This window comes from Aythya ferina (genome assembly GCF_964211825.1).
Source record: "Aythya ferina genome assembly, chromosome: 16".
Lineage (NCBI taxonomy): Eukaryota > Metazoa > Chordata > Aves > Anseriformes > Anatidae > Aythya > Aythya ferina.
The window spans coordinates 12,790,422-12,804,514 of record NC_140315.1 but is presented as its reverse complement, the minus strand read 5'-3'; the positions used below and the strand labels follow the sequence as shown (position 1 = coordinate 12,804,514).

Here is a 14,093-nt window from a genome sequence, read left to right as displayed (position 1 = left end):
CCACCTGCAGGAGGAAAACTGAGAATAGCCTCCTGGGCACATTTTCCCATGCTGTCTCGCAGGAGCCCAATAATCCTCCAAATGCCTGTGCACAAGGCTGTGAACCACGCTGTTGTTTGGACAGCACAATGGCATAGACATGACCCTTCCCAAACTTTCATTTCAATGGTCCATGGCCAAAATATGGACATGTCCTGGCCTCCCTGCAGTGATTTCTTGCTGCATGACCATACTTTGCTGCTCCAGCTCCCTCTGCCCCAGAGCAGCTTGCATCCAGCTGGGCTCCTGCCCTGGAGCTTGGTGGGGCCGGGAGCTGCAGGGCGTGCTCGGAGCTCGGCTCCCAGCTCTGCTCCTGACTCACCAGGAAACCCCAGGAAATCAGCTTTGCTTCGGGCCCTTCACTTCCTCTTCCTGTAAAGGAAAAAAAGCTCATAAATAAGACACATCAATGTTACGTGGTGCCTTGCTCGCACGGTCTGCAGGGGTGCTCTGCCAGCAGCCTTTGCGTGCAGCTCCCACCGCAGCTCAGTGGTGGCTGTGGGACACTTTCCTCCACGGTCCCTGACATGCAGAATCTCAGTCCTAGAGATCCTGGAGGGGGAAAAGAGAAGCTGGAATAACAGAAAATGAGGCCTCCTGTATGAAGCAGTGCATGGGAAGCATCTCTGCATGGGGAACTTGTGTTAAATGGGACAAAGCCGTGCTTCAGGAGAACAGCTGGCTGCCTGACCCGGGTGGCTCCAGCCAGGGTTGTGGGGTTGCCCTTCTTGCTGGTCTAATTACCCAGAAATGGGTGGCACACACATCCTCATTCTTGCAAACAACCGAGCATATCAGATATGGGGTAACACGAAACAAGCAGCATTCTCCGCCCTCCACCCATCATCCTCCTTGCTTCATCCAAGCTCCCTGTCACTCTAAAATCTGCTTGCTGATAAATGCATGTCAGCTAGCAGCAGTTAAAACCCCGTAATCTGTTGAGTGCCTGCTGCTGGTATACCAAAAGGGGCTCCCTGTGTTCCTCACCCCCTCTGCCACCACGAGGACCCTGCTGAGGCACGTCGCAGGGCTGCTGTGTTGTGGTCCTCCTGCAGGAGTGCACGACTGGGTGCCCTGTGCTCGGGGTGAGGCTCCGCTGAGCGTGAGATCTGCACAGGGCATGGTTTGGGTCAGCTCTGGGGTGTTCTGGGGGTCAGCTCCTTTCGGGACCAGCTCTGAGCAAAAGCCATGAGAGGGTCTCTTCTGCAGCTGGATGTCTTGTCTTCTTCGCCAAAACGTGGTTGTGCAGGATGCAGCGCAGCAGAAAGGGAGCAGCTCTCAGCCGTGGAGACAGCGACCCAGGGAGGCACTGAGGTGTCTGAGCAGCACCGAGGTCGCCACCCTTCTCTCCTGCTGGCTGTCCGCTTGTCCCAGAGCTGCTGGCCAGGCCAGCCTGGATCTGGGACAGGAGGAAAGGGACCATGCCACTCCGTGACAGCCCTGGGGCTGTGCCACCAGCGCTCCCCTTCTCCCCTCGCTCCGTCTTGTTTGCATCCCCCTCCCAGCTGCTGCATGCACGGATGCCACCGTGTCACTTGATGGTGCCACCTGGTTCAAGCAATGCCAGTCCCTGGAGCTGAAGGGCTCGGCACATCGCTGTAGTGGGGTTAAAGGCTGGAGCGTGCACATTTTGCCACAGAGCTAACTCCTCTGCATTGGCTGCAAGAGGAAATTCTAATCAGCTCCGCGATAACAGGCTGTCGGTCCTGCTGGGAGTTATCAGTGCCTTTGTTTGTAAATGGAGCTGCTCAATACCGCTGCGGCTCTGGGCATGGCTGCAGCCCTTGGGCTCAGCAGCCCCCTCCTGCCGCTGGTCTGGGGAGCAAAAATGGGCCCAGCTGGGCAGGATCAGGCCCGAGCCATCCCATTCCTGCCTCTGCTGTCACAGGGAGACAGACTGCTGAATTTCAGCCTGTTTCAAGCTTCAAAGGGAAGCTGATGAATATCAGAACCTGGTAATTTAGCCTCTGCAGAGCGCACACAATATATTCATAATCATTTTGCATGTAGATGAGCTAATAATGCAATCATGGTTATAAATCCAACCCAGGAGATGCATTACTGCTGTTCGCCTGAGCTTTATGAGTGATCGAGCCAAAGGACAATGTCTGTCTGTCTCCTAGATGGGGCCAATTAACCTTATAAAGATGCTCTCCCCTCTCACAGCAGCTTGCTTGTTTACTTGGGCGCTGCCGCCTGCTGCTATTTTCCATCTGGAAGATGGGACAGTGTTGGTGAGGGATTCGGCAGAGGCCAGGGGTAAAGAGAAAATGAAACCAGGCTCAGGAGAGACAGTGCCTCAATCAGCAGCATGTTAGAGAGGTTGGGGTTTAATAGCTGCTTTCCCCAGCAGGCCAGCTGTCCCAGAATTGGTGTCCCAGAACTGCAGAGAGTGTCCTTGCCCGGTCATAAATGCAACCACCTTTTTTTTTTTTTTTTTTTTCCCCCGTGCATTGGGCTGCAGGGACAGCTGAGCTTGGGCGTGAGCGACCTCTGCGAGCTCCTGCTTGGCTTGGCAGCAGGAGCGCAGGCAGCGCGGGCAGGCGGCAGCGGCGTGCCCTCTGCTGCTGAGCTGCCAGCCCTGCAGGGGCCGTGGTGGCACGGGCATGGGGCCCTCGGTGCCAGCACTGCAGGCTCTGCAGTGGCAGTGAGGTGGCTCTGCCACGCTGGCAACGTGTGGCCCATGGTGTCAGCGATGCAGCCTCCAGGCATGAATTCATGGCAGCCACGTGGGGCTGCAGAGGAAGGCAGGGAGCACAGCGGGGCTCTGTGTGTCCTGGGGCACCCGGGTGGGGATGCTGCGGTCCCTGAAGCAGCAGCAGGGCCCTCTGTTGCACGACATCCTCCACAGCCCTTCCCCGTGGCACTGCAGCCTCCCGGCACCCATGGGAGATTGGGGACAGGCAGCAGCGACGTCCTCTGGACCCCAAAACCAGGCTCCAGGCATTGCTCACCATGGCTTCAGCTGTGCCCTGCCTGCGTGTGGGCACTGGGGGACTCCCCCCGTGCCACCATGCACCTGGGGTTCAGGGTCTCCGCAGGGTCAGGCCAACACTGTGAGGTGGGGACTGTGCCCTTCATCGCCCGGGACCTTACAAAGCCACGGGAGCTGTGTCTGCAGCGTGGTCGGTGTCCCCAGGGGCTGCGGCAGGCAGGGGCCAAGCAGCAGAGGGAACAGGAGAGGCAGCACCGGAGGTACGCCGCCGCTAGGCACACCGGTGAGAAGATGACTTGGAGGCAGCTTTTCTTTCTTTCTTTTTTTTTTTTTTTTTATAGAGATTTTTTTAATGTTTATTTTTAACAGACTTGGTTTAGATTTTTTTTGTTTTGTTTTCTACAATAATTCAATGTAAAAATCCCAGTACAATATACAACAGTTTGAACGGTTGGAATAAGAAATCCAGCTTGGGGAGACACGTTAAGTTCAGCTAGTTTCTAACACAGGTAGCAAACTCCCTCCACCCTCCCCCAAACTCACCAGCCAGGAAGGCATTTGGACGGGAACGCTCTACAGATGTCACCCCCACCCCAGGACGCTGGCTGCCCTGTCCCTGCCTGTGTCCCAGGAGGACACAGCACGTGGGACGTGGCATCCCTGCGGCATGGCTGGGAGCCCCCAACGTTGCAAGGCAAGGTCTGCGGCCGGCTGGCCCTTGTGCGTGAGTGCTGTAGGATGCTCTGAGAGGGCCCTCCGTGAAGGTCCCTCCGGGTCCGGGGCTCCCACGGGATGGAGGAGAGGTTTGTCCTCCCCGTGGCAGCAGCGCCAGCAGCCCCTTGCCCTGGTGCAGCCGTAAGGAGGCTGGAAGGGAAAGGCCATGTCCCTGCACGGCCCGGTCCGAGGGAAGGAAAAGGAGGAGATGCGAGGGTTCCTGGCTGTGGGGTCTGAGGGATCATCTCAGGGGTACCTCACTGGCCTGGGAGCTGGAAGTCTTTCAGGAAGCCACTTTGGCTTGGCTCATGGTGCTCAAACAACGTGGGATGGTCCTCCTTGAGTAGCTTGGAGGGGTCCTGCTCAAGCTACGTGGGGTGGGCTTGCTTGAGCAACATGGGAAGGTCCTGCCTGAGCTACAGGGGATGGTCCTGCTCAAGCAGCCATGGGATGGTCCTGCATGAAGAGCACGGAGGGGTCCTGCTCACGCAGCCGGGGGTGGCTCTGAGCAGCATGGGGTGGTCCTGCTGGAGAAGCATGGAGTGGTCCTGCCTGAGCACCACGGAGCAGCTGCAAGTGGCCAGGATGGTTCCTCGTGTCCTGCAGCATCCCAAGCACGGCACTCAAAGCCATGTCTTGCCCCTCTTGGAAACCCTCCACTGCTTGGAGAAATCTCCTGCAGACGGGTGTGCTTCAGGAGCTCCCTGGTTCCAAAGGGTTATTGCTGATGCTGAATCAGGACACCAGTGACCAGTTCCACCTGCACCAGCCCCAGGGATCTCCCACCCTGCAGGCTGGGCCCTTACCTCTGCTACGAAAACACCTCGAGCAGCGGGGATGGGGTGGGAGGCTGGTTCTCCATCCGTCAGCCCCACACCCCATCCCTGGTGGTAGGGGCCCTTCCTGCTTGCAGGGGTGGCTGTGCTGGGGGTGGTTTTCCTGGGCTGGTAAGGGATGGGATGCAAGGCACGGGAGGGAGGAGGAGAAATAGGTGGTAACAGCAGGGGCCAGACGGGCTGGGAATAAGAGTGCTGGAAGAACAGAGAGGAGGCAAGAGGTCAGGCTGGGAGTAGAGGGGAGGTCAGGATGGAGCTGGGAGGTGAAGGAAAATGAAAGGATGGCAAGGAAGGGAAGGGTGAGGTAAATGAGGATGGCCGGAGGTCAGGAAGAGGTGGAGGGGAACCCATGAGGTAGGCGGGACACGTGGAGAATGAGGGGTGGGGAGATGGGGAGAGGCGGAAGAATGTACAGAAAAGACAGGGATCTGCTGGAAAGAGGCCAGGGGAGGGCCACTAAGATGGTACGGGGCCTGGAGCAGCTCCCCTGTGAGGAGAGGCTGAGACCTGGGGCTGGTCAGCCTGGAGAAGAGAAGACTGAGAGGGGATCTCCATGTGTATAAATACCCTTAAGACTGGGAGACAGAGGGATTTGGCCGACCTCTTCTCAGTGGTCTGTGGGCACAGGACAAGGAGCAATGACCACAAAATGGAGCCCAGGCAGCTCCGCACCAACATGCCAAAGAACTTCTGCACGGTGAGGGTGCCGGAGCGCTGGGACAGGCTGCCCAGGGAGGCTGGGGGGTCTCCTCTGGAGATATTCACGGCCCGGCTGGGTGCCTCCCTGGGCAGCCTGCTGTAGGGAACTGCTTTGGTGGGGGTTTGGTGATCTCTGGAGGTCCCTTCCAACCCCTCCAGCTCTGTGATTCTGTAATGTGAGGAGAAACATTGAAACTGGGAGGTGAGTGACAGCCAGGGATGGTGAGCTGGCTGGAGGTCAGGTGTGAGGAGGAAGGCAACGGCAAGAGCTGAAAGTGCGTGGGAAGGGATGGGGAATGATGGAAGGGGGAGGTTGGCAGGAGGGACGGGGAGACTGAGGTGGAGGAAGAAGAGGTGGGAGATGGAGGATGAAGAAGGTATAGGAGATAGGGGGAAGCAGAGGAGGACAATGAGATACAGGAGATGAAAAGTGAAGGATGATGAAAAGAGGAAACAGGAGGTTGGAGGAGGATGAGGAGAACCAGGCAGGTGGGAACTGGGAGAGGAGGAAGAACAGGCACACGGTGGGAGGTGCTGGGGAACTGGGGAGAGCAGGAGGTGGAAGAGGATGGAGGTTGGCAAAGTGATGGACAGTAGAGGAAGATGAGAGAAGAGATGAGAGGAGATGAAGAGATGCTAGGTGGTGGAGGACAAGGAGGGAAGGAAAGATGGATGAAGAGGAGGGATGAGGAGATGGGAGATGGAGGAGGATGACAAGGAGATGGAGATGTTTAAGGGGTAGGGGAAGACAAACTGGTGAGAGATGGAGGGGGACTGGAAACGTGGGTGTGAATGAAGAGGCTTGGGAAATGTTGACAACTGGAGGGACAGGGAAATAGTGGGAGGTGAGGATGGATTGGATGGGGAAGAGGATGAAGAGACAAGAGGCAGAAGAGGATGAAGATGGGGAGAAGGTGAGAAGTGGAAGAGGTTAAAGCAGGTTGCAGTGATGGTGGGAGCTCACGGATGACGAGAAGGGATGGCGAGATGTTGAGATAAGGAGTAGTATGAGAGGAAAAGACTGGAGGTGAAGCAGGGTGAGGACATAGGACAGCATGGAAGCGGAGGAAGATGAGATTAGGAGATGGTGGGAGGCGGATGAGGATAACAAGGGAGGGGATGTGGTGGATGGTAGTGAAGCACGGCAGGGAAGGGTGCACCATGGGGTGATGGAGGGGCACAAGAAGGAGGGATGGGACACGGTGGGAGCGAGGAGCAGGGACAGAAGGGGTGGGACACAAAGGATGATGGAGGAGCAAAATGTGACATGGGAGGCGATGGAGGAGCTCAGGGAGGGACAGCTGAAAGTAGCTGGGACCTCCGGGTGATGAGGGGCACAAGGGTGGGAAGCCAGGGCAGTGATGGGGACACGGCCGGGCAGGATGGGACAGGGGAGGCGTGGGGAGCACCAGCGGCACGAGACCACCACGGAGCTGCGAGGAGCCCACGTGGGGTGAGAGGCCACGGAGGACCCGAGGGCGATGGCAGGGAAGCCACGGTGGCGTGGCAGAGCTGGGGTCAGCACACGGGGATGGGGAGAGGAGGGGACACTGTGTGCGGGCAGCTGGAAGGGACGGGGTCTGGGGGCACCCCATAGCCAGGGGCCACCCCGCGCTCCCCTCCGCAGCCCGGGAAAGCGGCGCTGAGAGTGCAGGTGAGGGTCTGCAGGGCTTTATTCATCACACGACAAGCAGGCACGGCACAGGGGGCGGGTGGGCGCCGTCATCGGGGCAGGTCCTGCCCTTCATGCGACCTTGGGGTGGGCACGGGGACCGTGGTGAGGACAAGGGCAGAGGCTGCAGGGGCTGAGGCCAAACCTGCTGCCTCCCCAGCTCATGATTTGTTTCCAGCGCCCCAGGCTCAGCCAAAGCAGCTCCTGCCTCTCTGCAATGCAGCCTTGGCAAAGCCCCTGCCGTCCCCCCGTCCCCATCCCCATCCCCGTGGGAAACACCAGGCACCCCTATTTACAGAGTAAGACAGAACTGACCGATATTACAAATAATTAAAAGGCAGTTGTAAAAATGAGAAACCACATTCCAAAAGTAGAGAGTCTTTTAAAAACGGAACGGAAACAAAACCTAGTCCTCGATGAAAATGCTAAAAACCACCCCGGAAGGATCTATGTACAGCAGGAGAGTGCTGGCGGCAGCGCTGCGCCCGCCGGGGGCGTGGGGGTGGCCGGGGGGGGGACGCTGCCTGGCCCTGGCTGCTGGTGACACGCCGGGGTGACGAGGGCCCCGGGGGGCCGGCTGGCTGCCCCCAGAGCGAAAGGCCATCGGTGCTGGGCCGGCTGGCCCTGGCTGATGCTGGTGTGTCCGGAGACACAGGCAGTGAGCGGCTGTCGCGGAGATGCTGACGGAGGCTGCGACGTGGCAGTGATGCGGCCGTGCTGCTGCGGGCAGCGAGCGGCTGGACGGGAGGGGGCAGCAGCCGCGGCAGCAGGAGCGTTTTCTGAGCCTGGCTGCAAGATGACAGCAGTGCACAGAGCCCCTGGAGCGATGTACACAGCCTCAGGACAATGTGCACAGGCTCTGGAGCAGCACGCAGAGCCCCCAGGGTAATGTACAGAGCCCCCAGGGGCTTGCATGGAGCCCCCAGAGCACTACGCACGGCCCCTGAGCAATGCAGGAGCCTTTGGAGCTGTGTATAGAGCCGCCAGGGCACTGCACAGAGCCCCTGGAGCGATGTCCGCAGCCTCAGAACAATGCTGAGGGTCCCTGGGGCCACGCACAGAGCCCCTGGAGCAGTGCACGCAGCCTCAGAACAACGCCCGGAGGCTCTGGAGCAATGCCCAGAGCCCCCCCCGAGCAATGCCCAGAGCCCCGGCGGGCACAGGCACCTGCAGGCAGCTCCATCTGTGCGAATCCTGCCCAGCCCCCGGCACGCAGCTTGAAAATAGGTCGAGCAGCCACCTCCAAAATCACCCTTCTCGCCCTGGGCTGCGCACAGGGGCACCAGCGCTGCCGGGCTGCTGCCCTCCTCCCTCCCCAGCTGAGGCTTTTCTCGATGGCGACCGCCCGACCGCTGTGCGGCGGAGGCTGCGAGCCGGGCTGCAGCCGCCCAGCCCACAATCTCTTAATCCAATTGGTGCATCTCCAAGTTAGCTCATTTCGGTCTGTTTTGTTTTCAAAAAATGCACTTGGTTTACATTGCAGGCTGTCCGGAGTTGGGCAGAGCCAAAAGAGGAGGAAGAAAGGAAAAAAAAAAAAAAAAAAAAAAAAAGGGTGGGTGCGGGGGAAACAAGGACGGGGGGCAATATTTCAATTCAGCACTTGGAGGAGCAAATAACTACACGTGGCCCCGGGCAGGGAGGTGGGCGCTCTGCAGGGTGGAGGCTGCTGGGGGGGCCCCAACACGCTGCTCCCAGCCAAGGCCCTTTGGGATTAGGGATTAGGACACGCCACGCGTGCACCCAGCTTCCCCACCACGCCGGGGGCTGCCCGCACCCTTCCCACCAGCAGAGGAGCCCGGCAGCCCCCCAGCAGCAGGAGGGCGATGGGGACAGCCTCCATGTGCGCCGCCCAGCCCGGGGACCCTCCCCGCCTCCCTCCAGCCTCCAGGATGCAGCCGACGGATGCGGCTGATGCAACTGCCCCGCAACCGCGGCCCTCGGGGACACGCCGGGCAGGCGGCGCTGGCCACGGGGCCGGATCCAGCCCACGGAGCCACGCTGCCTCCATCCCTCGACTCCAACCCCGCGGCGCTTCAGCCCTGGCCGAGCAGCACCGCCACCTCGCACGGCGGCCGTCCCCTTCCCCAGGCCACCGCGGGGACCCCACCGCTCCCCCCCCCCGTGCCGGTGACACGGCCACCCCGGCGGGACGCCCCGCTGCTGCCGGCAGCCTCCGCCGCCCGGCGCCCTTCGCCATCTGCTTCTTAAGCGTCCCCGCGGGTGAGGGGACGGTTAGGAGACAGATGCGTCCCCGAGAGGGGCCCCGCGGGCGCTCTCGGGGCAGGAGAGTGGGAAGCAGGCAAGGCTGCGCGCCCCGTCCCGCCGTCCTCACTCACTCAGGGGCCCCGGCTTCTCCTCCGCCCTGGGGGGGTCCGCGGGGTGCAGCCTGCACTTGGAGGGCGAGTGGCGGGCGGCGGAGCGGGAGGGCCGGGCGAAGCAGGAGGTGAGGGACTGCGAGCTGCAGTCGCACGCCATGTCCTGCAAAGAGAGAGTGGGGGCGGTTAGAGGGTGCCGGAGCCGCCCCCGCGGGACACCCCGGTGCGCGGGGGGACCCCGCCTCGTTACCTCGCTGGCTAGAGCCGAGATGAGGTCGGGGTCCCGGGGGGCCGCCTCCTTGCTCCCTTGGCCGGGGGATGACGGCTTCGGGTCCTCGCAGCTGCTTTGTTTGAGGACTTTCTTGCTCAAGATGCGGGAGGCGCTTTCGGCCGGGTGGTAGGCGGCCAGGCCGGGGTGCTCGGTTTTCTTGGCACCCTCTTCCCCGCCGCCGGCATCCTTCTTCTCCGGGGGGGCCGTGGGGCTCTGCGCCCGCCCGCAGACGTTCCTGAAGAACTCCTGCACCAGGCCGTACTTGGGGGCCTCGGGCTTGGCCCTGCTGCCCTCGGGGCAGCCCGGCTTCCAGATGGACTCGGTGCTGCCCGCGTGCTCCACCACGCTGAAGAGGCTGGACAAGCCGTCGTTGATGTTGCTGAGCACGGGGCTGTCGCGGGTGGTGGTGGAGCGGGCCCAGGCGGAGCCGTTCTGCTTGCCCTGGTGCAGGTTCCAGAGGCTCCTGTCCTTGGAGGCGTCCAGTTTGGAGGAAGACCTCCTCTGCAGCTTCGGGGAGCCGTATTTTGGGGAGCAGCAGGGCCGCTCGATCCTGGAGTGGACCTTGTCCAGGGAGGAGGAGATCTGCTTGCTGCGCACGGAGACGAGGGAGGAGCTGCGGGGGGACCAGCTCTTGCCGTGCACGCCGCCGCGCGGCAGGTCCGTCTGCAGGCCCACGCTCACCGTCTGGATGGTCTGCGTCCCCACGTGGGCCAGCCCCACCGTCTGGCTCGAGGCGCTCTTCACCTTCCTCTCCAGCGAGCTGGAGCGGATGGCCTGCCGCACGCAGTTGGTGATCTCCTTCATGTCGTCGCTCATGTTGCCGGAGATCTCCAGGTCGTGCAGCGAGGGTGGGAAGCGGGGCACCGGCGGCACCGCGCTCTCCACCGCGCCGCCGTCCAGCAGCTCCCGCTGCTGCTTGGAGAAGTTGCACAGCCACTGGCTGTACGTGCTCTCCGCGCTGGCCGACTCCTCCGGCTCCTTGGGCTTGGCCATGGTGAACAAGAAGCCGGGCTCGATCATGATCTTCCCCTCCTTGTTGTGCACCAGAGGCGCCTCCAGCCGCCGCACCACGGGTGGGCTGTAGTAGATGCGGATCCCCGTCTTGTCGGGCGCCGTGTAGCTCCTCTGCATCTGCTTCTGGGCCGGGTCGTGTCCCGAGAAGCTGCTGGCCCGTGAGTAGTCCCAGGAGGAGACGCCCAGCTTCTCCTTGGCCAGGCCGTCAGGGGCGGGTTGCTCGATATTCACATATGTACAGTTCGGGGGAGGAAGGCCGGTGCTGTCCCGGATCCCGTTGGGCAGCAGCTGGGCGGCTGCAGACACCTTTTTGCCTCGGGAATGGTCGCCCAGCCCGGGCGCAGTCTTTCCAGGGAGGTAGGGAGAACAGTCGAGCAAGCTTTCGAACTCTGACATGGAGGAAACGGACTTGGTCCTGCGGGAGAAGAGAGCACAGGGTTCACGAATCGCCCAGCCAGCAGGACAGGGGGACGGTGTGGGGACAGCTGAAGGCTCCACCCCAACGGGACCTGCTGGGCACCCAGTCCTGCTTCTCGCCTGCGGGACAATCCTGGGCCACGGCTGTGTCCAGTCGGAGCTGGAGGCAGGCCTGGCTGCGAGGGCTGCTGACCCCCTCCACGCCCCGAGGATCACACCACTGACGCACTCACCTTTTTAGGTTGGTTCCCTTGGCTTCTTCTTCAGAGATTGTCTCTTTGTCTGTGATTTTTTCATTGAGAGCCTAGGAAGACACAGAAGCAAGCTCTGGTTGCAGAAGGCACAAGCCCCTAGCACACGGATGTGCTGGAGCAGGGGCTGCACCCTGCTCCTTCCCGGCACCTCCACAACATCCCCAGGTCCTGCACCCCACCCCCAAGGCTAAACAGGGCTGGCTGTGACCAAAACTATCCTAAAGCAACTGTCTGAAGCCCCTAGGGTTTGCCACAGCAGGATGAGCCATGCTCTCTGCTGTCTCCACCTCCCTAATCCCTGGTGGCCTCCCTGCAACCATGGCTGGGAGGCTGCTGCTCAAGGGAATGCTATTTTGGGGCGCACACTACCTCCCCCTAATTTTTAGCACAGACCTGAGCCCCGTGGGAAGCCAAAGGACCACGCCACCCTCTCCTGCCCACCTCTTTCCAGTTGCCGCCGTGCTTCTCCATTTCAGAGTGCTTCAAAGCCCATGGGTTGGCTCCTTTCTGCAACTGGAGAACATGCCGGTCACCCAACGCGTGCGTGTGCCCCTCTGGGCACACAAAGCCTCTGCTGCTTGCTCGCCGGGTGTGCCCCAGGGGCGTTCAAGCACAGCGAGCAAGCAGCAGAGGCTGGAGGACACGCGCACGGTCGGGGACACCACACCTGGTTGAGTTTGTTCTGCAGGTCCTTCGCTTGCTGCTCCGCCTGCTGCTGCTCCTCCTTGAAGCGTGCCAGCAGCTCCACCTTCTCCTGGTTCCAGTTCTTCTCGCTGATCTGCAGCTGCTTGGTCAGGTCCATGACGGCGCTGTAGGACTCGGCCAGGAGGTGCTGGTGCTCCTCGCGCTCCCTCTTCAGGGCCACCTTCCAGTCCGGCAGCGCCCGCTCCGTGAGGCCTTTGCCCGCCTTGGCCTCCAGCTGCAGGGACATGGCGTTGGCAGCCCCGTTGGGACAGACGGACCGACGGACGGCCACCCGATGGGACGGGGGCTGGATGGCCCCACTGCCCTCCTCCCTGCCCCGTGGGGGTGGCACTGCCTGCGGCTGGCAGAGCGCTCCCTGAGAGGCTCCACTGCTGGCCCTGAAGGTATCTGGACCAGAGGTGCTGCCCCCACAGAGCAGCTTGCTTTTGGGGAAGAGACAGGGGAATTGGGGACCGCGGATGGGCACCGTGGAGAAACGCCGCCCGGGAAGCACTGGCACCGCTCTGGTGAGCAGATGCACAGCCACCGGCTGCTGCCAGCACGGCCCCAGGGAGCCAAAACCCCTCACCACCACGAGAGCAGGGCACAACGGGCCGGGGGACCGAGGGGACAGGAGAAGAGGGCTCTGGTGCTGCTCCAGCAGGGGACGGGGTGAGCGCGGTGCGTGGCCAGAGCACGGTGAGCCCTGGCAGCACCCCGCCCACCCCAGACAAACCCAGCAGAGGAATAAAGAGCATCCTCTGCTCCCGCAGTCGGATTTTCGTGCCAGCCCCGTTGCTATAGAAACTCGCCTGCCGGAGCTGCTGCTCATTGTGATTCCCGCCGTGCCATCCTTCCTCCCAGCCCTCCCCAGCAGCAGCCAGGGTTTGGCACCCGGCGCGGGCAGCGCCCCCCCAGCCCCGCGTCCCCCCTCCTGCGGCTCCCACCTGGGCGATGTGGCACTTGAGCTCGGCACGCTCCATCTCCCAGGCGGCCTTGGCCTTGGTGAACTGCTGCTGCAGCTCGCCGGCGCCGCGCCGCTCCTCCCGCAGCTCCGTGCACAGCTCCTTCAGGGTCACCTTCATGTCCGCCAGCGTCTTGATGCACTCGTTGGGCTGCCGGGGACCGGGGGGTGAGCGGGGGCTGCCACCTTTGTACCCCGGCCCTGCACGCTGCCACCCCCGGGGGGAGGGACGTGGGGTGCCACCAGGGTTTGGGATCACCCTGCCGCCCGACGGTGATGCCCAGTGGGGACTGATCCTGCCCACCCCGCTCACCGTGTTGGGGGTCCAGGCGTCCCCAGCGCAGGTCTTGTTGTCCGCCTGCTGCTGCGGGGCGAGCTCCTCCTCCTCCAGCAGCAGGTACAGCTCCTTCATGCTGTTCACCTGCGGGAGACGGCACAGGCAGCTTGCTGAGGGTCCCACGGATCCCGTGAGGATCCCATGGCACCCAGCCGGGGACAGGGGACATCCGAGTGTCCCACCACCCGTGCCCACGGTACCTCCAGGAAGTCATCGCCCTCGCTGTGCACTATCTTGCCCTGGCGCCAGCGCTTGAGGAACCACTTGAGCTTCATGAAAAGCAGGAGGAAGCTCTGCCTGAACTGCTGCGACTCCTGCACCAGCAGGTTCTTCTCCTGGCTCCAGAACTTCTGCTCCAGCCGCCTCTGCAGGTTCAGGCTCTGCAGCTCGAACTCCCGCCGCAGCAGGGCTTTCTGGTGGTCCTCCTTCAGCTGCGGAGGGACGCGGTGAGCCACCAGCACCCGCGCAGGCTGTCGTGCCTCCTCCCCACGGCCTCGGCCCAGCATGGGACCCCAAAATAATGCCCCCAGCTCAGCCTACGGGTAGCTGCAACCCCCCTGGGAGAGCAGGGCCATCAAGGCAGAAGGTGTAAGCCCTGCACGGCTGCACGCCCACGTGCACAGAGAGGCACGCTCGGTCCCTGCGCCCCTGGAGGATGGGATGTTGTGTGGTCCGGGTGTCACCAGGGGGGTCACCAGACACATGGGGACCCTTCCTCCCGTGGCCACCACCGCCCGCTCACCTGGCAGATCTTCTGCGAGAAGTTGTCCACCTCGTCCTTCCGCAGCTGCCTCTCCTGTGAGAGCTGCTCCTGCAGCCCCCGTAGGCTCTCGTTGGCCTCCGACAGCACCAGCTGCAGCTCCTTCATCTGCAAGGGCACGGGAGGGACGGTGGGTGGGTGCCCAGCGGGCAGGGGGACGTGCTCAGCACCCCCTCCCCAGC

At 62.1% G+C, this 14,093-nt stretch overlaps 1 protein-coding gene and 1 long non-coding RNA gene across 5 annotated transcripts in view; one reads left to right on the top strand and one right to left on the bottom strand.

The window, feature by feature from the left end:
• Positions 1–70: 70 nt before the first annotated feature.
• The window catches only part of MTCL2 (microtubule crosslinking factor 2), a 28,519-nt gene continuing 14,496 nt past the window's right edge, over positions 71–14,093 (bottom strand). The window contains exons 7-16 of one of the 4 annotated variants that reach the window (XM_084537782.1): positions 13,894–14,019; positions 13,352–13,582; positions 13,128–13,235; positions 12,798–12,965; positions 11,834–12,085; positions 11,608–11,673; positions 11,146–11,216; positions 9,461–10,910; positions 9,232–9,373; positions 71–411 (exon numbers count right to left, since the gene is read on the bottom strand). In XM_084537782.1, coding sequence (XP_084393908.1) covers positions 158–411; positions 9,232–9,373; positions 9,461–10,910; positions 11,146–11,216; positions 11,608–11,673; positions 11,834–12,085; positions 12,798–12,965; positions 13,128–13,235; positions 13,352–13,582; positions 13,894–14,019 — 2,868 coding nt within the window. In that variant the 3' untranslated portion in view covers positions 71–157. Of the gene's footprint in view, positions 412–8,175; positions 8,380–9,231; positions 9,374–9,460; positions 10,911–11,145; positions 11,217–11,607; positions 11,680–11,833; positions 12,086–12,797; positions 12,966–13,127; positions 13,236–13,351; positions 13,583–13,893; positions 14,020–14,093 lie in introns of those variants that run through there. The other 3 variants (XM_084537781.1, XM_084537780.1, XM_084537783.1) reach the window with 3 other exon arrangements.
• LOC311445547 lies at positions 398–2,202 on the top strand. The gene is made up of 2 exons (XR_014698502.1): positions 398–1,124; positions 1,249–2,202. It is a non-coding gene; the product is annotated as an uncharacterized lncRNA (long non-coding RNA).